Source organism: Leptonotus elevatus, chromosome 3 (genome assembly GCF_054856555.1).
Source record: "Leptonotus elevatus isolate MCC_2025b chromosome 3, RoL_Lele_1.0, whole genome shotgun sequence".
Lineage (NCBI taxonomy): Eukaryota > Metazoa > Chordata > Actinopteri > Syngnathiformes > Syngnathidae > Leptonotus > Leptonotus elevatus.
Window position 1 is genome coordinate 22,627,000 of NC_141241.1, and position 26,168 is coordinate 22,653,167.

The 26,168-nt window shown below is 37.6% G+C and overlaps 3 protein-coding genes across 5 annotated transcripts; 2 read left to right on the forward strand and 1 right to left on the reverse strand.

The window, feature by feature from the left end:
- Nucleotides 1-817: 817 nt before the first annotated feature.
- Nucleotides 818-12,309, reverse strand: LOC147177454 (neuronal acetylcholine receptor subunit alpha-7-like). The gene is made up of 10 exons (XM_086071120.1): nucleotides 12,151-12,309; nucleotides 9,169-9,308; nucleotides 8,903-8,947; nucleotides 7,407-7,516; nucleotides 6,611-6,690; nucleotides 5,793-5,960; nucleotides 4,320-4,517; nucleotides 3,096-3,182; nucleotides 2,762-2,871; nucleotides 818-1,547 (listed from the first exon to the last, which is right to left on the reverse strand). The coding sequence occupies exons 1-10, from the start codon at nucleotides 12,203-12,205 to the stop codon at nucleotides 1,116-1,118; spliced, it is 1,425 nt and encodes a 474-aa protein (XP_085927246.1). The 5' UTR covers nucleotides 12,206-12,309; the 3' UTR covers nucleotides 818-1,115.
- Nucleotides 12,310-13,473: 1,164 nt separating this feature from the next.
- On the forward strand, nucleotides 13,474-20,127 carry cln6a (CLN6 transmembrane ER protein a). 2 transcript variants are annotated; one of them, XM_086071507.1, is made up of 7 exons: nucleotides 13,474-13,667; nucleotides 15,049-15,169; nucleotides 15,273-15,371; nucleotides 15,547-15,735; nucleotides 16,403-16,458; nucleotides 16,926-17,048; nucleotides 19,465-20,127. In XM_086071507.1, exons 1-7 carry the CDS (start codon nucleotides 13,606-13,608, stop codon nucleotides 19,733-19,735), a joined length of 921 nt encoding a protein of 306 aa, XP_085927633.1. In that variant the 5' UTR covers nucleotides 13,474-13,605; the 3' UTR covers nucleotides 19,736-20,127. The 2 variants fall into 2 exon arrangements, with proteins under 2 accessions (XP_085927633.1, XP_085927634.1); XM_086071508.1 differs by having other exon boundaries at nucleotides 15,052-15,169.
- A 1,847-nt stretch (nucleotides 20,128-21,974) lies between these two features.
- On the forward strand, nucleotides 21,975-25,369 carry calml4a (calmodulin-like 4a). Of its 2 annotated transcripts, XM_086071628.1 has the most exons (5): nucleotides 21,975-22,191; nucleotides 22,288-22,318; nucleotides 22,602-22,742; nucleotides 23,273-23,461; nucleotides 24,687-25,369. In XM_086071628.1, the coding sequence occupies exons 1-5, from the start codon at nucleotides 22,189-22,191 to the stop codon at nucleotides 24,782-24,784; spliced, it is 462 nt and encodes a 153-aa protein (XP_085927754.1). In that variant the 5' UTR covers nucleotides 21,975-22,188; the 3' UTR covers nucleotides 24,785-25,369. The 2 variants fall into 2 exon arrangements, with proteins under 2 accessions (XP_085927754.1, XP_085927753.1); XM_086071627.1 differs by having other exon boundaries at nucleotides 21,975-22,318.
- Nucleotides 25,370-26,168: the final 799 nt, after the last annotated feature.

Here is a 26,168-nt window from a genome sequence, read left to right on the forward strand (position 1 = left end):
AAGAAATAAATATAAATGTAAATAAAAACAACTATATATATATATATATAGTGCTGCTCAAATGTTTTTGAACCTCTTGAGCAATGGACTTTCCAATTATTTCAACCTGATTTTGTTGTTCAATCTGAACCATAACATTTTAGATGAAATAACAGGTGTAGCTTTAGCATTTCAATGCATTGTTTTTTTTAAATCAATTGTGTAAACAAAACTAAATAAAATTGAGTTTTTGGTCAATTCATGTAGGTGCAAAAGTAATTGAACCCTGAGCTGCATTGCCTAAAACAAGCAGTCAAGTAGGATCAGGTAGGACAAATTGTTAGCTTAACTAACCCCTGAAATGGACCAATGAAATGAGAGCTTTAGCGAAGAAATTGTGCATCACTGACTGAAACAGAGACAAAACCACGTCACTTTAGTCTTAACCAGGTGAACCCATACAGGTCAGTCATGCTGAGAGAGAAATCTCAGGGGACCTCAGGAAGTGGGCAGTGACAGCACATCCGTCTGGGGAAAGCCATAAAAAATTGAGCTTCATCATTCCACTGTGAAGCAGATCATCTGCTACTACTACTACAATCCTGCCTAGAAGTAGACGACAAAGTTGTTGTCTGACTTCAGGAGATCAGAATGATATAAGGACTGAATGAGATAAGGAAGTTATGATTCAAAAGGTACCTTTGTGTTAATTCAAAATTCAAAATTCAAAGTACACCAATCTTGTAATTCTCTGGTAATTTGTAAAATTTCACTCATAGATCAAATCTGACATTTTGAATATCAACGAATGGATGGATGGACAAAATGGGGGAATTGATCCTGCTCATCAAGTTTATTTAATGAATACTTGTTACATGCTATATGGTTTTTGTGCAGATCATCACAGTTCACAAAGTTCAGATCTAGAAATCGTTTGAATTTAAGGTTGTAATGTAACAGAAAGGGTAAATAACTGAGAGTGAATACTTTTGCAAGGCACTTCACATTCAAATGCTAGCCACAGCAGTATAAGGGTTACTTTCACATGCAACATTGTCTTACATGAGTCTCATATATACCAGACCACGCATTTCAATTTTTGCTTTCACTGTGCCATAAATTTGGGGACCAAGTTTTCAAGAGACCACATCGTTGGAAATAGCCTCATTAATGTTTGGTGCTGACATAAGAATCACAAATGTGCTCAGGATAATGAATAGCAAGAAAATCACAAAACAAAAACGATCGATGACAGCAGCAGCAAATTTCCAATCACTGCGTGTGGCCTCTCCATGCTGCTGGTCACGGAAGCGCTTGCCAATGTAACGCACTTCATTTAGGATCTTGACGAGCTCTGGTTCACTGCCGACTGTGGAGCTCAGACCTTTGGTGAGGAGAACCTCACCCTCACCAGCTCGCCCAACCACCCCAGAATCAGTTGAGGCCGGGTGGACGCTTTCCATTCGGGCTTTGAGGTCCATGCTGGTCAGACTGTTCTGTGTTTTGTCCTCACCTGGACGCTTCATGAACAGAAACCAGGCACACCAATCAAAGAGGACCACGCGGATCTTTGGGATGAAACAATGAAGAGAGATATGACTCATTAACATTATTCATATGCAATGCAATCCTAAATTACCTAATGCAGGATACCATTAAATGACTCGGCAGCTTATTCAGTAATCTCAAACTTCACATCAAATAATGTTGTCAAAAGAGCAATCAATTCCGGGTTGCTGTGCATGTTGAGGCTTGAATATGAGGAGTTTGAAAAGTGATGCTTCAAAAGTTGATGTAAGAGGACCCACATGGCTGAAGAGGCTCTTTATAAATCTAATTTATTATTATTCCTAAAGAAAAACAGTTTCAGGATGAGAGAAACTGAAAGTATGCGGCTCTTTTCCCCATCCTCTTATAAGGGTGGAAAAAAAGTAAATGGACTGCTTGGTGTGCTGTTTGATCCACTTTAAACCTCTTGCAAAAAGCACATGTGAATATGAACCGCACCAAAAAAAAGTAAAAAAATGTCCAAACCAAATCAGCGGACCAAAGGACTTTTCTGGTCTGAATACACGCAAAGTGGACATATGTAGAGATGTCCACATACATTTTGTTGACAATGGATCGCTGTTTTCAGACACTATAAACAATTTTAAGTTAAGCATTTTCCGCTGATGTCACATCAATGGAGTGGGGGTTGGGTGGGGGTTTCATCTTGTGAATGAAAAAGGAGCATTTTTAGATTAGTTGTTTACTGATTTCTCCCAAAAATATATTAATCTAATAGAAAAAAATACAAGGTAACATTTCTTTAGTATGATCAAAAAATACATCAACAGTGATTTTTTATTATTACCAAGAAATCCATGTAAAATAGCTACATATTAGTTCTTAAATCAAATTCTTATATTAGCTATTTTTGTTGTCGTCATATTTGTCCAAACAAATGTATCTTCAGTTGTAGCAGGCGTTTAAAAAATAAATGTATGGGTGGTCTATGTTTTTTTTCCATGACTGTATCAACAAAAATGTCCACATTGCAGGTCATATAACACTTTTTCTACTCTGGGTTAATTGAAAACCTCTGGATCTTAGAAAAATGTGTCTCAATGTGTAGTATTGCCTAAAGTTTCTAGGAGCTACGACATATCTACATATTATTTCTGTCAAATAAAGTTACAGGATTGGCATTTAAGTACAATGTGCTGTAAATATTTGGCTGAAAAAGAATAAATGTTGAGGATGAGTTTCTGGTATAGAACATAATGAAATGGCCACTCACCCACTTTGGCATCCTGGCTCCATTGGGGTCATGATGGTGAACTTTTAAGACCACAACCGTGACCATCACAGAGAGCGCAACAATGGCCAAAGTGACGACAAAGTACTGAGCTAGAAAAGTGATGACATAGTAGAATAAAACATTAGCAATTCATTCAGCCATCCAGTACACCAATTTTCCTAATCCATGTCATGGGGCTAAAATTTATGGCACAAACAAATTGCGCTTCATTTTCAATTTTTAAAGCAACGTTTGTATCAAGCAGGATATCATGCTGCTATTATGTCAAGCTATTCATTGTATATACTGTAGCAGACGTTTGTCTTTACCTTACCTATTAGAGGCACTGAGTCTGAAGTGGCTGGAATAAGTTCTGCAACTAGCAGCAAGAAGACTACAAGGGAGAGCAGGACTGTGATTCCTGAAAATAGCAAATCTCAATTAGCGCTTCAAAAACCAAACGACACGGTCTTTGCATTTACACACAAACACGCAGAACCATCTTCTTTTGATGACGTGACTTTACCTGTCATTTAAGAACAAATGAGTCTTTAGTCTAGTTTAAGAATATAGAGTATAAAACATGTTTCCACTTATTTCACCTTCTTTTTTGTAAAGGATAACTCCACATGTTCATTCATAGTTTTAATGCTTTTCAGTGAGAATCTATAATGCACATAGTCATGAAAATAAAAACACATTGAACGATAAGGTGTGTCCAAACAAAGTAACTAAAGGCTCATGGTGATTTTATCCCCAATCCCATACTGTCTCCATTATAAGGGCAAAGCTTGGAAATCGTTCTTTCCCCTCACCCTTCCATTATGTATTTCCTTTCATCCAAGAAAATCATCTTCACCATTTGGCAACCCGTCAAACGTTTGTTTCCCGCTGTAGGTCATTGATTTTTTTTTAGATGTCTTGGACAAGTTGAAACCATTAAAAGGAACCCCACCTACAAGTTAGCTCTATATTATTTATTTGGTTGTTACTAACATAACTATGAGATTCATTTGTCAAAAATAATTTCCAGTTTAATACATCTTATAGAAACTGTATTTGGACGTACGCCGCCATTCTACATCACTATATATTTGATTTGTTTTTATTCCGTTCCATCATTGTATTACTAAAGCATTAAAGAAGCCTAATAAGCTATGCACATTTTGTAATGAATTTGATAATTTATTTCTATCTGTAAAAACATTATGTCAACAAACACAATTTGTCTACAAACTCTTTGGGGGAAAATTGTAATCACAAATTACAAATATTTCCTTCTCAGCGCTATCGCTTGTTTATTTCATAACTGGTCAAGTGAAACCAGCGTGAACCCTTCATGGACTACCCTGCATTACAGTAACAAGTAACCACCTTCATTTGTAGGTCATTACACTGTATAATATAACAAATACAGCACATTTTTACAGTATTAGGATGTTATTTATTTTCCATCTGAAGGACGAGGAAAAAAAAGGTTATCTATTTAAATTTAAGTTCTAGAAGAATCATCATTTTCCGGCACAGAGAAGTTTAATGACATGAAGGTTTGCGCTACCTAGTGATATTTTCTCCCCCGAGTCAGCAGGCAGCAGGAAGACAAGAAGGGCCAGAATGGAGATCAGGATACAGGGGATGATCAGATGGAGTAGATAGAAGAGAGTCCGTCTGCGCATCACGATGGTGTACGTGACATCAGGATAGCGTTGGTCCGGACAGCAAACATAAGAGCGGTCATTCTTCTTCCCTGAAACCGCTATGAAACAAAATTACAAAACATAATTGAGTCCAATTTGGGAGCACAGGCACTGGTGCCAGTAGCCTTTCAAGGGGTTGGAGGGAAGGTATGAGTGATTCTCTATACCCCTGTACCAAATGTTTATTATTTGCTTAAGTGCAACTTCAGAGTATAGTCTAACTCTTCTCAAGGTGACGAGGACTGGGTGCCAAGCTGTGTGTGCAGGCGAGCACCACTATATCAAGTCAGAACCTCTCAACCACATACTCAATCATCTCAGGCTCCGTCCCTGCCAGAGAGGTGACTTTCCCCATCCCTAGAGCCAGCTTCTGGAGGGCTTGGACCACCAAGGACCAGTCCTTGGTACACAAGGTTCTGGTTAGTTGCTGGTTTTTGCAGAACTTGCCCTTGAAGGTTGTAATAATGCACTCTGGATATCAGGTCGCGGTGGATCATTCTGCTTTGGTGGCTTTTGACTCACCCAGTCGATAAGTGGCTTCTGCCTGAAAGATTCGCCAGCAAAGAAATTTTCTCTGGGACTCTCTGTGCCCTCCGGTCTCCCAGAGATTCTAATATTCCTCCTGGAGTGCGCCTCAAGGTTCCTATTCTTTCGGCCCAACTTTAGTTCCGATGACAGCGATCACAGCTCTGTAACGCTGTCACAGCGCCATTAGGTTTTTGCCAAGTCATTCCTTACATTTGAGATTAACGTTTCAATGCTTTTCAAATTAAATGTCACCGCTAATTGTAGTTGAAAACTCAGATAACCTCATAGACCTGATTGTGTTTACCTCTGATTGCAGAGATGCTAGCAGCTAGCACAGGGCATTAGGCAAATTGTTCTTTTTGGAATCTAATTACCCGCGTTAACAACACTCTCTAAAACATGTTATCTAAATCGAATTTTTAGTAAAGATTCAAGCACACGGGGAAAAAAAATCAAGTATTCTTTATTTCAGCTTCTTTCTTCAAAGTGTTGCTCCAAGTTATTTGTTTCCATGGTTTTCCATGATTCACACTTTTGTCGTTGTTTTATGTTTTCCGCCATGGTTGTTGTTCACTGTCTAGTGCTCCCTTAAGTCAACTTTCTAATGTTAATACTACTGACTTGGTTGTCTGCTTTGAAGTTGAATATTCGGATGATTTGCACCATACCAAGACGTAAGAACAACATATCACTCAAGTATTTTCAAATGTGAGTTCAGTGCCTTCCTCTCCAACCTTTTCCATATTATTAAGTCTTTTGTGTGTTAGAATCAATGTTAGTGACGCACAACATCAAATTGTTCTTACCAACAAGTTCCCACTCTCCATTAGGAATGTATTCACTGATGTCTGCCTCTATCATTGTTAAGTCTAAAGTAGCGCCATCAAAAGTCCAGGAGCCAAACTTGAGTTCACATTTCTGGATGTCAAACGGGAACCAGCGGAGATCCATATAGCAGGTGCTCTTAAAGATCCCTAATAGTGGAATAGAGGGAAAAAAGGAGACACATACTATTGAGAGAACATATTCATTTGGTGCTCATGTATTGAGAGGAAATAATTACAAAGATATAGTGAATGTAGCCAGTCCTTCAGGAGGCAAATGCCAACCAATCTCCAATCGACATCCAAGAAAAATGTGACAATTTGGTAGTCCTTCCATTGCATTGTTCATCATGAGGTTAATGTAGCACTACATGAAATGAATTGATATAGAATGAGGGCAAACAGAGCAGTGGATGGATTTGTACTGACAGACAAGTGCAAAGCCTTTGCAGTAAAGACATCTAAATAAAAAATAAATAAATAAAAAAGCAATAGATGACTAAATAACAATCTGGTGAGATAGCCTTCAGAGAGTGAAAGTTGAGATGCAATTAGCTTCAAACGAAAGCCATCAATGCAGACAGAACTCACCGAGAGCTTCTTGTGCTGGAATTAATTCAAATGGCGAGGCAAGAGGACAGGACAGAACAGGACAGTGCTTTTTGCTCAAAAGGGGGAAAGAGGAAGTGAAGATTTTCTCACTACATGTGCAATTGACAAACGTGCATAACTCATGGGACCCATATTTCAGTGGCTGGACGCTCGATAAGGAAAAGCGAATGAGTTTAAAATTTTCTTACCTGGAGGTATATACAAACAGTTGCCTGAGGACTTCACCACTATTTTGGTATGGAAGGTGGAATCAAATGTTTTGTCTGCACTGTGAGTGACATAGAATTGCATTAGTGTTGCTTGTCACAAATCGTCAACGATCCCCATCTCTCGTCTGGCAATCAAGATCCAAATATTTCATTTATCACAGAAGGTCTATGAGCCGTACTTTGTCTGATCCCTCACCTAGGTCCTATTTGCAATGGATGGAAGCTTCATGTGACATATGACGTATGAAGCAGCAACTGCTTCCTTACCTGAATGAATCACCTCATGGCTTCAATCGGAGGATAATGTGGTGAGTCATTGAAGAGTGGAGCTTAATGTGGATCTTGATTTACCAGTGGTCTATACTGGAGCAAGCAGGTTAGCAGACTCTGGCTAGCTCAGTAAGTACAGCATATAGCTTACCAAGTTCTGGGTATAATACCCTAACCGGGTTGTTTTTTTGTTTTTTTTACTCATAGAGTTAGGATAACCCTAATTCATCAATCCATTCTATGAACCGCTCACTTGTCTCACACTCAACCTATGAGATTTTTGTTCATTTATTATCTTATTAAAGCTTATATTTCATATGGTGACAAAACATTTGAGGACACAAACTTGCTATCTAATGTATTATGTATGCATTGTGTGTTAAGGGCATAACACGTAAACACTACTACTACTACTACTACTATTGATACAATATACAAGATGTAAAATTGTCATAGTGCTCCTTTATCCCAATATTTATCATGCTGTGTTCACATCCAGTTGTACCTGTTATAAAGTAGAATATCAGGCTTCCAAAGACCATCATTAGGAAGTCGTAGAGTGTCCAAGCCATTATAATCAGATGCATCCCACTGTAGTTTATAGTCATTCCAGGACTGTGGAGCAGAGAATTATTAGGATATACAGTATATTTTTCACACTTTACATACAGTACATTATGGCATTCTAGAAAGCAGGTTTTGTCAAAAGTAGGCGTAAATTAACTCAGAGATATGGGGAATTCTGAAGTAGTTATGTGGTCCATAGCTAAGAGTAATTGTGAATCATAGCTTCACGGACTCAGTTAACCTAACCTGCTGGCTCACAGGATTTGTAAAAAAATTAATAAAAAAAATCAAACTCACTGATCGCTGAAGAAACATCCTGATCGCATAAACGCTAATATATGTCATCCATCCATCCGCCCATTGGGCCATATTCTCCTGTTTGCGTAAGGCAAAATACTAGCTGCATGCTTGGCTATGATCCTCTTATATCTGCCATTTACGCACCCTCATGACAGGTGCGTGCATTTGATAGAGAAAAAGTCATTTTTATTTATATGGTGCTTTCAAAGAGCCACAGTTGTCACAAAGTGCTTACAGAACACGTTATATAAAGCATTAACAATAATGCAGTGATAATCCAACAAATCTTATCTATACAGTACATACAGTATAAGGTTGACTTGGTCTGCTTTATGAAGAATTTTCCTGTCATCTGTAAATTGTTTTGAACAGCGCTAAACCAAAATAAATTGCGGGAGTGGTTGAAACGTTTTTGCGATTGGTCAGTATGATCATGATCTATTCATCTTGATTGGACTAGCCAGCCAGAGCAGTTATGTATCCATCCATAAAATCACATATATTATTTTCCCTTCTGTTTCTTGAAACTGTTCAAAATAGTATATTTATTCGTGGTTATATTATAATGTTCACAGAGCAAAACTATACATTGATTCAACAGGATAATGTGGTATGGGCTCTTTCCATTTATATCTTTACTGGTTAATACAGTACTACTAATAACATGAGTGGAACATAGGCCATATTTGGAAATAATGTGTGCAAAGCACAGCCCATATTATTAGACAAGCTCTAGGAATTGGCTTTTAGTGGAAATTAAACCAAAAGCTTTTTGTCCCTAATTTGTCCCTACAGCTTTACTACTGCCTGTAGTGGCTGCAATGAGGGTGGGTGGGGGGCAGAAAGTAAAGTACTCTTCAGAAAAGGTCACATTTTGACTGGATTTATACTGCATGATTTAAGTGGGGTTTTTTTGCATGCAGGTTGTGTCACTGTCAAATAAGTACATTATAAGTGTCATGTGACACTTGAAACATACTGCTTTTCAAACTGTGTACATATTTGTTTTGAAATAAAAAGAGAGAGACACTTATATTTTCCTTAGACTCATGTGAGAGCTCATGTGTTGCCCAAAAATGCTTATATCGACAAACCAACGCTTTTATTGCAAGTGTTAGGAATTAGAAATCTTACCAAATGCAGCCAAATATTGGTTGTCAACACCTGCTTCTTCTCATCCTGTGAGTAAAAAAATATATTGTTTTACTTCATTTGTGGTTACTATAAAATCTTCAGTTTAAGACGGATATTTAATTGTGCTGAGCTGTAATTTAACATATCACCAAAATCATAATAGCTACTACTTTGTATTTTCTCAGCGTGCTCTATATTCTGTCCACACTAGGTGTTCTTTTTTAGAAGTTAACTGTGTATTCCAATAATAATAAAAAGTGACAAACCACATCCATGATCTGGCTGAGGAAGATGCCGACATCAACATTGAGAGTATGAGACTCATTAACGACTGGTCTCTCCAGTGCGGTGTAGTCACTCAACAGGTTTTTCAACAGTCTGAGCTCATTTGGACCTTGAATAGAGACTATGAAACAAACAAATATGAATAAAGAGATTCTAAAAGTTGTCAGAGAAACTTTGAGCAGTAGATGTAGGAAATATAAGTATTTAAACTTTGACCAAGAGAAATTCTGGAAAATAAATTCTGGTCCACCATTCGGCGTCTCAGGAGAGAAAAGCAGTGCGCCATTAACACTGTGTATAATGGAGATGGGGTGCTGCTGACCTCGACTCAGGACGTCGTGAATCAGTGGGGAGAATACTTTGAAGACTTCCTCAATTCCACCGACACGCCTTCCTTTGAGGAAGCAGGGTCTGGGGACTCTGGGGTGGGCTCCTCTATCTCTGGGGTCAAAGTCACTGAGGTAGTTGGAAAGATACTCGGTGGCAGGGCCCCGGGGGTGGATGAGATCCGCCTGGAGTTCCTAAGGGGTCTGGATGTTGTGGGGCTTTCGTGGTTGACACGCCTCTACAACAGCGCGTGGACATCGGGGACAGTGCCTCTCGATTGGCAGACCGGGGGTGGTGGTCCCCCTTTTTAAGAAGGGAGACCGTAGGGTGTGTTCCAACTATAGAGGGATCACACTCCTCAGCCTCCCAGGTAAGGTCTATTCAGGGGTGCTGGAAGTCAGGAAGTCGAAATCTTGGTTTTTTTCCCGGCCGTGGAACAGTGGACCAGCTCTACACCCTCGGCAGGGTCCTCGACGGTGCGTGGGAGTTCGCCCAACCAGTCCACATGTGCTTTGTGGACTCGGAGAAGGCATTTGACCGTGTCCCTCGGGTAGTCCTGTGGGGGGTGCTTCGGGAGTATAGGGTACAGAGCCCCCTGATACGGGCAATTCGGTCCCTGTACGACCGATGTCAGAGTTTGGTCCGCATTGCCGGCAGTAAGTCGAATTTGTTTGTTTGAGGGTTGGACTCCGCCATGGTTGTCCTTTGTCACCCATTCTGTTCATAACTTTTATGGACAGAATTTCTGGGCGCAGCCGACGCGTTGAGGGGGTCCGGTTTGGTGGCCTCAAAATTGCATCTGTGCTTTTTGCAGATGATGTGGTGCTGCTGGCTTCTTCAAGCCATGATCTCCAACTCTCACTGGAGCGGTTTGCGGCCGACTGTGAAGCGGTTGGGATGAAGATCAGCACCTCCAAATCCGAGACCATGGTCCTCAGTCGTAAAAAGAGTGGATTGCCCTTTCCGGGTCGGGGATGAGATCGTGCCCCAAGTGGAGGAGTTCAAGTATCTTGGGGTCTTGTTCACGAGTGAGGGTAGGTTGGAGCGGGAGCTCGACAGGCGGATCGGTGCACCGTCTGCAGTAATGCGGACTCTGTATCGGTCCGTTGTGGTAAAGAAAGAGCTTTTAACAGTACAAATTCCACTCCTCTCATGCAAGATTAAGATTTTTTTGTTAATTAATGACCATTGCCCACCTGCAGTATGACATTTTAAGGTTTTAAGATTTTGAGGTTGGCATCTCCTCATCTCTCTTGTCTTTGATACATCCCCATTCATAAAACTATAGGACCATTCCTAATATCCTATAGCAATAACAAATGTCAGTTACTTACAAGTTATGTAGGTAGTACGTACATTCTAGGGATGGGCGAATACTACTACCAGGTATCGGTGCCGATACTAGCCTTATTTTAAGGTATCGGTACTCATGACAGTGGCTGATACCAGAGCTGTATGGCCGATACCAGTATCGGCTGCCCTCTTGCAGCCGTTTTACGAACTAGAATTTTGAAGAATAAAATGTTTTAATTTTTAAGATGAAATTTTATTTTGGTGTATACTGTACAGGTCTTTCTTGAAAATTATCTGTCATTGTTTTTGGGGGGGAAATTTCATGCATCAAAAGAGTGGTATTGGTTCTTGGTATCGGTATTGGTGACTGCTCAAGAGTTGAGTACCGTACACACACTGGTATCGGTCTAAAAAAAAGTGGTATCGAACATCTCTAGACCATGCACTAACACGCTTTATCAAAAAAGTACACTGGCACAATCTTGAGAATGAGAATCATTAAATTTGCAAAGCTTTTAGACACACACAGATTCATTTAGAGAGGTCAAAATCTATCACTGAATGGCTTTTTATTTATTTATACTCTACGTCCTGAATTGTGTTTGTAATATTTTTATCCTTTTATATGATAACTAATATCAGAAACTCACTCAAGCATGTTGCAATGCCATTGCTGTTCTTAAAACTGAGCACTATGATTTTTTATTTTATTTTTATTATTATCATTATTTTTTAATCTACCAGTTGACAGAATGTGATAGAACTTTTGGATTGTTTGAGTTTAGAGATCGAATCTGTATTGATCGATGGAGTTATGCATGAACTTTTGGAGCCGTGAAAATTCTGTAAACAAGTACTAGTTCAGTGCACACAAGTACTGCGCAATCTGGACCAGTGTTCCACAGAATTCATTGAGACAAGATATATATTTTTTTATGAGAAAAAGAAAAAACAATCATCCAAATATGTCACAAAAAAAGTGGATACGCAGGCTAATTAATGCACCTTGTGCCATTCAGTGGGTTGGATTGGTCTGTTGATGGTATAGATGAACAAACGTACGTTACTTGTGAAGAAAAAAAAATCAGACTAAGTCTACTTGGATAATTTTCTGTTGACAGCTCACAACACAATGTAATGTCCCACAGCACATTGACTGAGGACTGACTGTGGTCACAAAAAGTTACGTACTTACAAATCTCTTTAATACAACATGAATGGCACCAGCAAATTCAAACAAGAAGGATATTGAAAAGTTATGGACCACAGTGACTGACAAAAGTGACCTACTTCTGAGTTAATTAGTTAGGTCTGTTTGTTAATGAATCATATTGGCAGCTTACCTTGGACTGTGCATGCACTCACTAGCAGAGCAAGCAGAACATTATGTGGAGCCATGGTGGTCGGGAACAGGAAACGGTGGGGAACTGTGGACCTCAGTAAGGTGTCTTGTTTATAATGACTGCGTGAGCGTGCCTATGTGTGTTTGTAGACAGACTCCTCCCCTCTTTGCAAATGTTAACATGCATGCTTGGAAATGTAAGTGAAAGGTTATTGGATGCACAAATTAGCCTTAATTTATTGCTTTCGGATAAGTTTTGGAGTTCCGTATAAAATGTTTTATTATGTAAGTATTTTTGCAGTATGTTGTGCAATAGAATTGTAACTGAAGTATGTCGGCAGCTGGAGTCTGACTTGAAGCCAACACACATATGAGAAACAGATGTGGACATATTCACTCAAGGTTTTTCAGTTTTTGCATTATTTGTCTTTAATTAACACAATATATAGTGGCACTTCCAAAGTCTTTTTTTTTGGCCCTCTCACAAATCTGTTATGCCCCTCCAGCATTTCAATTGATATTCTAAAATATCCCTTTAGCTCCCCTTTAACCCCGGGAGAGAAACAAATCCTGCAGCCATCCCTGTTTTTCTTCTTCGCGCTGGTCGACTTCCAGTTTTCTCTTATGTCAATAAGGGCGCTGTCCGAGCACACAGTGACACCGTACAATCAAACAGTAAAATCAAGGTCGGTAAAACAACAACAAGATTTGGGGCGGTATGAAATTTGGAACAGATATCTTTTGAGCTTGGCTGTAAAGACAGAAATAGAGTCTGTTTTTCCAATCAATCGCAGGGCATGTAATAACAAAAAACAATTCACATTCATATCACATGACAATTTATAGTCTTCAATTAACCTTTTTTTATTATTACTGAGAGAGAGCTCATTATTGTTCATTCAGTAATTTTACCCAAAGAAAACCCAAAAGCTTCACTCAGAAGTGTCACAATAGTTTGTTCAACTATTGTTCAAGTTATTGTAATAATGTGACAAGAAAATGCTTGCAACCTTATTATTTATTACATATGACGATTTTAAATTTGGGTGGATATTGACATGCTTGATTTGTTTTTCGGGCCCCATAAAACGATGTGGCGGTTCAAATCTGGCCCCCAGGCCTTGAGTTGGACACAGTTGCTCAAAGGTTATTAAGTTAACGCTACTGAAAGCAGAAAATTGAATTTTGAGTCTCTACTGCCACATGTGGCCGAAAATGGAACTGCACACATCCTTCTTCTCTTACACAATGGGAAAAGAAAAATCCTTCTCTGTTCACGTCACATCTCAGCTGCATGCTGATTGGTGGATAGGGGCGGGGCTAGGACAGTAAACAGGAAGTGAAGGACTCGTGACAAAAAAAGCAAGTCTGTAAAGTTTTAACACACCGGGAGGTTTCATTTTGCATTTTGTCTTTATTACTATCAGGAGCTACGTAGTCCAACACCGCACTGAACATGCAGACGATACGGAAACGTCGGGACAACGTTTTAACGTTACGAACAAATACACAAAATAGGTTGGTTTGATTGAAGCGTTTTATTAACGATAGCTTAATAGCAGCTTTAGTATCGTATTGTATTCTATTCGCTTGGGCTCGAAGAGAGCAGTTTGTTGTTTGCATTTAAGTCAGTTACCTGTTATGCTGCTCCCTCGTGTATTGTTGACAGCAACTGAATTTTTTTTAATCGAGGTACCGCCGTGTCTGCTGCGTTCATTTCTTGTACAGTTCTGCTGAAAGTCTGTGCAGTTCAGATTCTTATTTATATCCATATTTGTTGAATATTAATAAAAGGATTGCCCCTACTATACACAAACATGGAGGTTGACTACTGTATGAGTCTGTCTTTCTTGGTATTGACAGATGTAAAATTCAATTCAACATGAGTGCATTGACCAGGGCTTGTACATTAGTAAGGCATGGACCTAATAGCATTGCGTTTGTACTGCTCTCAGATGGTCGTGTTCCTTTTGCATGAGCAGATAATGCAGGATTTTTTTGTGGGTTCGTTGTCAAAGAAAGATTTTATTTTTTTTGTTTAAACTGAAAATACACAAAATGACCCATTAAACAACATTATAATGATCGAATGTCCTTTGAAGGGCACAAACGTCTTCTTAATGTATTGTATATCATTTTGGGAACATAATAAGCATACCTTAATCATTTAAGTTTCGACTATTACGAAAACTTGTTCAGCGTCATATTCGATTTCAATTGCTATTGTATATGGCTGCGTGATGATATGAGTTATTAGTGAGTATATTATTCAAAAGAAGAAACAGCCACAAATAAAATATATATTTATTTTCCTGTAAAAAAGGGTATGCTAATATAACAACGTTTTAATTGAATTTGTTCTGTCACTTGCACATTGTTGCACACATTGGTCTTGGACCAAAGCCAACAGATACAAAATAAATAAATCCAATTTTGTACGTCAATAACTTTACTGTATCAAATGTTTATTTACTTTTATTTTAATTTTACCTAGTTGTTCTAATCAAATTACAGGTAATTTCACATAAGCAAAAAGAGAATAATGTCAATCATTCATTTAGAGACGCCAAACATTAAATTGGGTCAAACTGGCTCCAAAGATAAGGTTAAACATTGAGTTTACTTAATTTGGTCCTCACAATGTTAATTGCAATTGTGTTTTGTTAGGTAAATACAAAACAATGTGAATCAAATGTATGTATTTTTGTGTGTACCAGACTGACATGAAAATATGACGTACTGTACTCACCCTCCCATTTATTATATATTTTTTTAGATTTGAATTGTAGTTTCATCTATCCATCCATTTTGTGAACCGCTTATCTTCACAAGAGCTGCAGGCAATACATTTTTTTTTTGTCTGTGCTGAAATTTCTTTACCTGGCTTTGTCTGTTTTAGCAGCAAACTCAGTTCAAAGCAGAACATGCCACGGAAGAAAAGGACAGACTTCCATTTTGATTTGTGGTTCTGCCTGACCCTGCAGAACTGGATTCTTGATTTTGGACGTCCTATTGTCATGGTAAGTGAGTCAATATGTTGCCCTGATTCACATTTGCTGTACAGTAATGTGGAATTGGTCCATGAAACTGACCACTATCAGTTTCTTGGTGTACTGAACATAGATCGTGCTTCCACTTGAGTGGTTTCCCCTGAACAGACCAAGCGCCGGAGACTATTTCCACATGGCCTACAATGTCCTAACACCTTTCCTCATGCTTCGGGTAAGTGTGAACACATAGTCAGTATGCATTTGTCTTCAGATAGCAAGGACACATCAATAAAAATAAATAAATGTTGAATGAGATGAGAAATCCAGAGCATTTGGATGAGATTCCGAGGCAAATTCTTTACTCCAGCAGGCAAATTTTGTCTATCCGTTGTCACTTTTCCTGTTAGTTGATTGAGCGCAGTCCAAGGGCGATGCCTCGCTCTGCAGTCTACCTCTGCATCATCACTTTTGTCATGGGAGCCAGCATCCACCTGGTTGGAGACTCCATCAACCACAGACTTATTCTGAGTGGCTACAAGCTCCATCTGTCAGTTAGAGAGAACCCCATCATCAAAGACCTCAAACCCGCCTCACTGGTAAGACTCGGATTAAGCCTGCGTAGCCAAAGTGCCAGTTACAGTATGTGATTTTTTTTTTTTAGGGGATACTATCGTTTATATATCGTTGGAATAAATGTTAAAATTGCCATTATTTGCTTTTGGGTGTGACTGCTTAACATTGGCAATTCTTGACCATGAAAGACTATCCGATCCATCCACCTTGACAACAATATGAAAACAAAGATTGCAGTATAGCAGCAATAGCCTGCTTTTGGATTAAGTTTATTATTGTGAAGCAAATTTTGGGCAAGAATTTAGCGACATTACATAATGAAGCTTGAAGAGATTTTATTTTTGTCATGCATTTGTTTAATTTGGATTTTGTATTCTAATCCATTGTTCAAAGCTGGTAAGCGCAGGGCCTCTGGCTTTTCCCTTTTCGTTACACTTCTCTATTTATCTTTGACAACCAAAGTACTCGTACATTCTTATGAACATTATGATTAATTTATAATAGAATGTTTTTCGTACATCATCAGAGCCACATTCCATTGAGTACAGTGCACACAAAATGAAAAATGCAGTAGGTGTCACTGTTGCTCAAGAGAAAACGATGCTGCGTTGGCTTGTAGTCATTAAAAAAATTAAAAATAACATAATTTGAGATTAATGTGTTTTAATGATCAGGATTGTTTGTTTACAGATTGACTCCTTTGAGCTGCTGTATTTTTATGATGAATATTTGGGACACTTAATGTGGTAAGTTGTCATCGTAATCATGGGAAATAATTGTACTCATAGATAATGTATTAATGCTTCCTCGTGTGTTTCAACACATTCTAGAGTCATATAAAACTAAAGTCTTTGACACAATCAGGATTAAGAAAAGAAAAAAGAACGAAAGAAAAACAGGCACTAAAAATCACTGGTGGTGTAAAGAGAGGAATATGTGACAGATCTATGTCTTGCAGGGAAAAGTATATTCTTGAATCACTGACTAAATTAGATTTCTGTGAACATTTCATCTCCTTAATGTAATTTTAGTATACAGTACTACAGTATACTTGTGATGGTACATGATGAAAAGTAAAAGAATGGATGCATATAGTATACTGTAATATATGCAGCACTTGGCATAATTATTCACCATAAAGGGGAAATGATGAATATAACTCAAACAGTGCAGTTCACAAGAAGCCATCTCTGTTTTTTTTTGTTTTTTTTAGGTATATTCCCTTCTTCATCATTCTCTTTATCTACTTCACTGGATGTTTCACAGAGTCTACAAAACAGAAGAAGATTCCACGCACAGGCCAGCTGTTACTCGCACCCAGCGCACTTTATTACTGGTCAGTTGCTCGTCATGTTCTTCAAAAGAAGATTTTTTTAATTACTGTTCACTGGTACAAGAAGTCTACTTTTGGGAAAATTCTCCCATTTCCTGAGCTATATACATGTGGTGAGCTTTTACTACACAATATTTTGTGTAATATATATTTTTTTAAATCTTGCACACAATAAATACAAAAACAAAAACAAAATAAAGGAATTTTGAAAAAACAAAGCAAACTATTAAAAACTAACAAACACGCATTGGAAACTAACCTACATATATATATATATATATATATATATATATATATATATATATATATATATATATATTTAAAAAAAAAACACAACATGAAAAAATAAATCTTTAAACAAAATAAAACCGAAACTCCAAAACTATTATAACCCTGCAATGGAGTAGTCTTCCTGCCAGACTTGATTCAGACAGAGACTGGCAATTCACAAAACAAAATTTATTTGCATGTTGTGACGAAAATGACATCATAGTTAGTTTCCTTAGTTTAGTAAACAAAAAACATGTAGCTTCAGTTAGTTCTTTTTTTTTTTAAACCACTCATTCTCATTTTGTTAACGATCATGATAAATAAAGCTTTTGCACTTAAATTGTTTTAAGTTGTGAAAACTTTATAATTGATCAGTTTTTACTACTATCATGCTTTCTATCTATCTATCCATCTATCTATCCATCCATCCATCTATCTATCTATTTATGGTAAGTCCCCCCTTGTGTAAATTTAAATTGCTTGACAATATGACCTCGGTCCTCTTTAAACCTAACCTGGCAACAGCCAGATTGATCATTGTGATTCACCCAAAGGAGTGCTCCACAATATCAATCTGTGACCGCTCCAATTGATCTTCTCGGGAAAGGGCGGGACATTCAGTACAATACTTCAAGCTGATTGGACAATGCGCAGCTTGTGTACGTCTACCAAACTTTTGTTGGTCAGTCAGTATTGACTGGTCTGAGTCCCCAGACCACCTCCCCCAAAAAAACGAAACTGCACCTTTCAGAGTAGCCTTTTAATGTGGGCAGTCTAAGGCACACCTGATCTAATCATGGTGTCTAATCAGCATCTGTATATGGCACACCTGTGAGTTGGGGTAGATTATTTCGGCAAAAGGGTGCTCACTGTCACAGATTTAGATTAGGTTTGTGAACAATATTTGAGAGGAATGGTGACATTGTGCATATGGAAGGAGTTTTGGATCGCTGAGTTCATCTTATAAAAAAATGGGAGCAAAAATAAGCGTTGCGTTTATATTTTTGTTGAGTATATAAATTAAAATGATTCTGAATCCTAGCTCTATGTGAGTGACTCGCTGATGGGACAATGCAATAGTCACAACAAATATTCCTACCAGTCTCCTGCTTTCAACTTCTTATTTTTCTTTTATTCCTCATTAGGACAACTGAGGTTGCTTTGACATGTTTACAAAGTTCTCAAATAATTCATATATTTACATGTTCTTATTGACCTTTAATAATAAATATTTTACTGAAAGTAACACTCATTCAAATACATTATTTGATGTAAGAATCATTTTTGTCTTTATCAAGGGGCGTTATACCAACAAAAGCGCAACTAATATCATATAGTATTTAGAAATATACTGGCAAGCAACAATACTTGGCAGCAACGCGGACACTCAAGCGTTAAGTCGACACAGGTAAAAGCACTTGTGTGTAACCTGCTGATCCGCCGGGTCATAAACTCTCCCACAGTTATTCACAAAACAGTGTCTTACCTGCTTCCTCTGTTCCACTGCACTAGTACCTTTATGAAGCCTCGAGCGATGTTTATTTACAATTGGTTTATTGCCACCTGTGGCTGGGTGCTTCTCTTTTTATGCTGATTTCAAAGTAGCTCATCCTGTTCCACTTTTAATTCATCGTTTATATTAATTTTTATCCACTCATCTCTCATTTCCTTGTAGTAAAAACAGCTTGACTTGACATTAAGAGTTAACAGTAATAACTAGTTTTAATATAACGAGGTGAAGGTGATTTTTTTCTCCATTGATGTGTTGGCCCCAGAGACCACTTTATGGGCGAGCTGGCCCCGAGTAGGGGAAACAACCTCCATATTAATACTGTACATTTTAATAGGCTCCATTGTCAGGCTTTTTGAGAGATATTCTTGATATCACTTGCACCAATGACAAACAGTCTTTCAGGGCAAACTCCAGGGTCAAACCTATTTGAAGCATAATTGAATGTTAAATGAGATCATTTGCATTTTGTGAACACAAGGCAGAATCTGCCTCAGCTTCTTGCTAGTTTGTACTGTAATTTGAATTATTAGCCATCTGCATGCCTGTTTTGTTGTCTAGGCTCTTGTGAATGTTGTGTTCGTTTTGCAGTTGTGTCGTGGCCTGAGTTGCTTTTTTTTTGTTTCATTTACACCGCAGGTACTTGGTCACAGAAGGACAAATCACTGAACTCTTTCTCCTCACCTTCTTTGCAATGGTGGCCATGGTGATTCACCAAAGGTATCATGGCCTGAGCCCAGACAGCAACGGCCTTTTTTTGTTCCATAGTTTTAGTGTTACTGTTCTGCTCGTGGCACTCTGGGTTGTCTATCTATGGAACGACCCGGTGCTACGCAACAAATACCCCGGTTTAGTGTATGTTCCAGAACCCTGGTCTTACTACATGTTACATATAAAGAAAGATCGCTGAATCAGAACTGCTCAGGTTTTAACATTGTTACTTCACAACACGTTTACATCAGGCACGTTGTCAGACAGCTAAGGGGTCCTTCGGTGCACTATTTTACATCAGGCAGGTTATTGATTAGCTGAGGAGTCCTAAAAAGGGGAAGTATTGAGTTCATTAGCTATGAGCGTTATGGAGAAACCAACGCTTTCCAAAACGATGAACCACTTCCGAGACAATTGCTGTAAAATGATGCGCTGCTTCGAGGCATTTGACACACTGCAGAAGAGCTCCATCTGCTGGTCAAACCTGCACACATACAAAGTTTCATTCCTTGCTGCCATGTAATAATGAACCTCAGCATTTCATATGTTTAATAAAGTTTCAGTGGATGTTGTCTAACTTTTTCAACTGTGCGACTTGTGTCGTCCTTTTAAAGTCAAGACTGTGTCATTGTTTTTGTCTGGTGTTCAAAACAGTATTTTAATGCACAATAAAATACTACAGTATTGTAAGCGGCTAGTTTTAGATGTTGGAGGGTAAATATGTATTGTTATAGGTATGATTTGTATATCTATTAAAGGTACAGTATACTAGTAGTTTATGCTTACACAGTACATTTTGTAAAGTTTGGAGTGGGACCAAAGAGACTCACTAATATTTACACTTGGAAGAGAGTAAAATAAAGAATTGGCGGGAAAAAAAGTTAAGGTTTGAGGAACGAACTCACGACCTTCCGCTTGGGAGACTGCCACGCTACCCCCTGAGCTACGCCCCTCCTACTGTTTCCTTATCTTCAAGAGGCCAAAAATATAGTTTCTTGGAGTCAGGAAGATTCCAGCTGACACAAGCGATATACAAACACAGCAGGAGCTGCGTGGCTCAGGGAGTAGATCGGCTGTCTCCCAAGCTAAAGGTCATTCCTCAACTTGAGTGACATTTATTAAAAAAAAATTAAATTCCATTTAATTTACTCTAAGATTGAGTCTATTTGGTCCCACTCTAAATAGTCACATTTACTCTACAGAAATTAAACTGTGTGATTAACTTTTTTCGTATACGAGTATGTGTGTATACTGAAAATGTATCTCTTTGAATGACTTGATTGAAAGCATTTCAGACAGACTTGTACCTGTTTTGTTGAATTTTTCCATCATTTAAATTGTGTTGAAACTGTAACTTGGGGAGACAAAAAGAAACCAATAAGCAAATCTACATTAAGAAGACACACTTACCAAATGAAGTTAAACCAGCAAAATTAAGGCAGCTAACACTGTATTTCCTGTCAGTACTCTTATTTTGAAACTCGCCACTTCTGGTGCACTACTGAGCTGATTGACGCTAACTTGAAGAGATCAACGGTAATCGTAGGATGCTTTCCCATCATGCTTTGTTGCTGTTACTAGTAACACTTTTTGTGTTTTGCCTCTTTTATGTGTTATTTTTGTGCAGACATGTTTAATGTAGTTATATTGTTATTGTTTCTATTTGTGGATTAAAGTTTTGCTACTTTTGGTATTAAATTATTGTAATTTGGTGACGCCCTTAGTAACAATAGCAGGTAGTCAGTGCTATATATAATATAATGGCCTATGTAAGGAGCATTGGAGTAACAGTTGATTGACAATGAGACAGTGACGTGGATACTCTTTATTTACGGTCTCATTTCAAAACTTAAGTGTGGGCTGCTGCCTGCGCGATCTGAAATGAATTTGCGTACCGAAATATAGGGTGGCCCACCGGGAATTGTCCCGCCCCCTCCAGATGGCCCAGACCAGGCCTGGACATCACTCCGAGCATCGGGCTTTATTTTGGCCTGTGGGACCTGCTGGAAGCAGCTGATGTGTAACCGAGGGCATGGAGAAAGACATCTGGACGGAAATTCCAGTCCACCATCCGAAATCTCAGGAAAGGGAAGCAGTGCACCATTAAAACTGTATAGTGGGGATATGGTGCTGCTGACCATGACGTGAGACGTTGTGAGTCAGTGGGGAATACTTGGACCTCCTCAAATCCACAACACTCCTCGCGTATGACGAAGCAGAGTTCGGAGACTCTAATACGGGCTCTCCTATCTCTGGGGTTGAAGTCACCGAGGTGGTTTAAAAAGCTCCTTGGTGGCAGGGCCCTGGCGGTGGAAGAGTTCCGCTTAAGGTTCCTTAAGCTCTGGATGTTGCAGGGCTGTCCTGGTTGACATCGGTTACAGTCCCTCTGTATTGGCATGGGGGGGGGGGGGGGGGGGGCTTTTAATTAACTGCTTGTTGAACAGAATACTGTTGCTATCTTGCGTTGCTCTTGTCGCTCAGTTGGAAGGGAAAGGGTTCACCTGTGCTGCACCTTGGATCTGGTATCTGCGTTTCCACGGCAACGCATATTAAATTACACACAGGCTTGGTGCTGTTGGACTTTGAACAGGTGGAGGGACAGACTTCAGGAAATTAATTTCTTCTTCCTGGAAAGCAACTTAACAACACCCAATGGTAAGAACACTTGTTTGTGTTAGGATTTGCAATTTCTTCATTTTAAAACAACCGTTTTTGTGTTTTTATTTGACATTTTGTTATTTCATTCCACAGGCGAAATTCTTTACACCAGCTCAAATCAATGGTAAGACTTCTTGGCAGCATGTGTCGCAAAGCTGCTTCCTTTCCCCATCATTCACCAAAAATAAATGTAATGCTTGAATGGGATTTGCCAGTGTGCCTGTTTCATTGTGTGTTCCGTTCAAATGATATAAATCAGCCTGCAGTGAAATGGAAATAATATGTGATGTCATCGACATCTTCAAAGTTACTATTACTTTCAAGTGAGCTTGTTTGATTACAAACCGTCACTGTTTTTCTGATGATTACGGAAATATAGTTAAACCACAACAACATTTTCCTTGCAGAGTTCAAGGAGTGCTTCTCATTGTATGACAAGAAACAAAAGGGAAGGCTTGACGTCAAGGACCTGATCACAGTTATGCGCTGCCTTGGTACAAGTCCCACACTTGGTGAAATTGAAAGACATCTTCAAATTCACAAAATTGGTAATTACACTTCCCAAAAATAATCAGATTGAATTGCATTTTCACAAAACCAAACAATGCTAATTTGGATTAGCCCCTTAGTAGATGCCAACCTCTTGCATATGCCATATTTTATCGTTAGGAGAAATTTGCTCAATTGCCACTGTTTAGTCGAAATCTGTTTTGTTGTTTTTGGGTCATCCTGTTAATGATGATCAAACCCTCTTCCTCGGTGGAGGCATTTAAATATATGGTTGATTAATCAGAATGTATTCCTCACAACATATCATTATATTCAATTTACAATTTGAAAATTATTTAGTGATTAGTAGATGAAAATGACACACCAGAGCCTGAAAGCTGTACATTTAGTTTTGTGTGCAGAAAAGGGAATTCATTGGTAGAAACAATTAAATTGTATTGACTTGCTGTGCAGAGGATGTTGTTTCACAATAAGCTTAGCAAAAACAACTGCGCAGAAAAAGACTAGCGCTGTTTCAATTTCAAGCTTGTTTCATGGATATTTCACTTGAATCGTCATCATGTTTTAGAAAAGTCAGGGAGCTTGGACTTCTCGACATTCCTGACCATGATGCACCGGCAGATACAACAGGAAGACCCTAAGACAGAAATTCTTGAAGCCCTGAGGATGACAGACAAACAGAAGAAAGGATACATTCAAGCCTCGGAGCTGAGAGCCAAGCTCACCATGCTGGGAGAGAAACTTACTGTCAAAGAAGGTACGAAAAAGGCTCACTCACCACGACAAAAATGTCTGCTCAAATACATACAATAGAATACATTAAGTACATTTTATGAGTGCAAAGAAATACTTTTCTAATTGTGTCAACCCGTACGTGACTGGAGCACTGTCACTGCTCTTAGGTAGTGTGACAACAGACAATGTAAGCAGATACCCTCATTACATACAGAATGAGCTGGTGATGATGTCGACCTAAAGATGTCCGCAGACCTCGCATATGCCCGCCAACCCTTCCACCCTCCATAGTTATGTGCCGGCCAGTCGGATGAAAAACAAAACAAAAAAAACAACCAAAACTATAGTGATGATCGATAACAATAATAATATGAATATTAATGGCCAATAATGTGCCCATAATAATTTCATAAATGTTAACTTCATGATGTATTAACACCAAATTATGTAAAATTAAACAAAAATAAATGAATAATAAATACACTTTGCTGAATTTTGCATTAGTTTGGTAAAAATGATTTTTTTGCGCATTATTATTATTATTATTATTATTTTGCGCAACTACTAAAATGTATGTTATAATAAGGAAAAAAATATAGTTGCAGAATAGTCACTGTTTTGGGTTTGTGTCAGCTAAAAACTAAAATATTAAGGTTTATTGCACACTCTGTGCTGTCTACAGAAATGTATCTGACTTTAATAACACTAAGTCCAAAACAAAAACAAAAACAGAAACTGATTGCAGTGCAGTATACGTTCAAGTCAAAATACGCAGAATACGTAAAGACAAAATCCCACTAGGTTATGTGGCAGCAGGAGGTTTAATCGTTATATTTTTTAACAGTGTACATTGTAAATGTCCCAGCATTAATACTTAAATATGTCATATAAAAAATATTTTATATAAAAAAATTATTTTTGTTAAGTGATATCAAGAAAGACTGTTATTTTATTTTATTTTTTAAATGATAAAAAAAACAAGTAGCCATTTATGTGAGTGAAATCCAGAAAATACAAATAAATAAATATCATTATCTTTATTTCATTTAAAAAACATGTATTGTTATTATTTAAGACATTTATTCTTAATTGCCACTGTTAAAAATGAACTTCCAATTAAGTCATTTTTATGCTGAGCAGGTTTGTCGGTATTTTGGCGTATTCCAAGAAATCACAACTGTTCAATATTCACTGAACTATTCATCAACTAGCTAACTCTTTTTTCTTTTTCTGTTTCCTTTTTGTAGTGGATGAGCTGTTCAAAGAAGCAAAGATCAAGTCGGGTGGAGTTGTTAACTATGAAGAGTTCATCGAAATAGTGACTTTGCCACCTGTTGATTATTGAGTTGAGCCTGCATGGCGAGGAATAAACGCTCACAGACGCTACTGCGTGCTGATTGAATTTTAATATTTTCATTATGTTTGCAAAAACATTCAAGGTTTTGTCAGTTTTGGGTCTATCGTGTTAAAATGCATCTCATTTTGGACATTCTTTTTGTAATTTTTAATCAAGCCTCAATGATGAACACTTTTGAATAATTTGTCAGAATATTCTTACAAAGCATTGCCATCATCATTATCTAAATTAAAAGTTTTATTTCATAAAAGGAGTAAAGCAGCGTTTCCCAACCAGGGGTACACGAGCACATTGCAGGGCGTACGTGAAAACATTTAATATTTGATATCCAAGATGAAGAAAATATTCTGTCATTACATAAGCCCGTCAATAAAATGGTATACGTACACTGCAACTTGCTATGCTGGGTAGGAAAGTTTTTGGTTCCTGATACTTAGTTTTAAATGCTTGTTTAAAATGGACTAATTTAAGTAAGCTCCATTTTTTTGTAGCAAGACTTACACATAACAAAGGTTTTCATTTATTTTTATTTAACTTTAGTTTTTTAATTTCAGTTAAAAATATGACAATGCTCAATAATTAATAAAACAAATTAAAATTAAGGAGATTTTTCAAATGTATTTAAGTATTTATTTTCAAGGTAACATATTATTAATTTATTTATATTTAATTTCAGTAAAATAAATGCCCAATAATTAATAAAAAAAGAAAAAATTGTAATTAAGGAGATTTTTTAAATTTTTATTTATGAATTTATTTTTAAGGTAACATATTCTTTTTTTAAAATGTTTAATTTCAGTAAAAAAATGACAATGCCCAAGAATTAAGTAAAAAAAAAAATTAAGGAGATTTTTTTTCTTCTTTAAGTATTTATCTTCAAGGTAACATATTCTTTTTTTTTAAATGTTTAATTTCAGTTAAAAAGATGACAATGCCCAATAATTAATAATAAAAAAAAATTAATTAAGGAGATTTTATTTATTTTATTTATGAATTTATTTTTAAGATAACATATTATTCTTTTTTTTAATTATGTTTAATTCCAGTTAAAAAATGACAATGCCCAATAATTAATAAAAAAAAAATTAAAATAAGGAGAGGAAAGAAAGTGATTTTCATATAACAATCAGTTCTGTTATGTTCTATTTTTGGAGCTCATCATCACGCATGAGTGAGAGTTTTTTCTAGGAATGTTGTAGAAGTCATCATTTAAAAATGTAAACACAGACAGGGATTTATGAAAATAAAGCACCTTGCGCATGACTGATTTACCAGTGGGAAAACATCAATAGCAAGCAGAGCCAGTAGTCACGCCACTACAAGTGTCATGTCCCATGACAAATGTAATCTACTAAATATGTGAATTGAATGT

Coding starts and splice junctions, on each gene's coding strand:
- LOC147177454 (XM_086071120.1), bottom strand. CDS start 12,205: ATGGCTCCACATAATGTTCTGCTTGCTCTGCTAGTGAGTGCATGCACA. Junction 6,691..7,406: donor GATATTCTACTTTATAACAG/GTACAACTGGAT, acceptor TGTCACTCACAG/TGCAGACAAAACATTTGATT. Junction 3,183..4,319: donor GGGGGAGAAAATATCACTAG/GTAGCGCAAACC, acceptor TGCTATTTTCAG/GAATCACAGTCCTGCTCTCC.
- cln6a (XM_086071507.1), top strand. CDS start 13,606: ATGCAGACGATACGGAAACGTCGGGACAACGTTTTAACGTTACGAACA. Junction 13,668..15,048: donor CGAACAAATACACAAAATAG/GTTGGTTTGATT, acceptor TGTCTGTTTTAG/CAGCAAACTCAGTTCAAAGC. Junction 15,372..15,546: donor CACCTTTCCTCATGCTTCGG/GTAAGTGTGAAC, acceptor TTTTCCTGTTAG/TTGATTGAGCGCAGTCCAAG.
- calml4a (XM_086071627.1), top strand. CDS start 22,189: ATGGTAAGAACACTTGTTTGTGTTAGGATTTGCAATTTCTTCATTTTA. Junction 22,319..22,601: donor TACACCAGCTCAAATCAATG/GTAAGACTTCTT, acceptor TTTTCCTTGCAG/AGTTCAAGGAGTGCTTCTCA. Junction 23,462..24,686: donor GAAACTTACTGTCAAAGAAG/GTACGAAAAAGG, acceptor TCCTTTTTGTAG/TGGATGAGCTGTTCAAAGAA.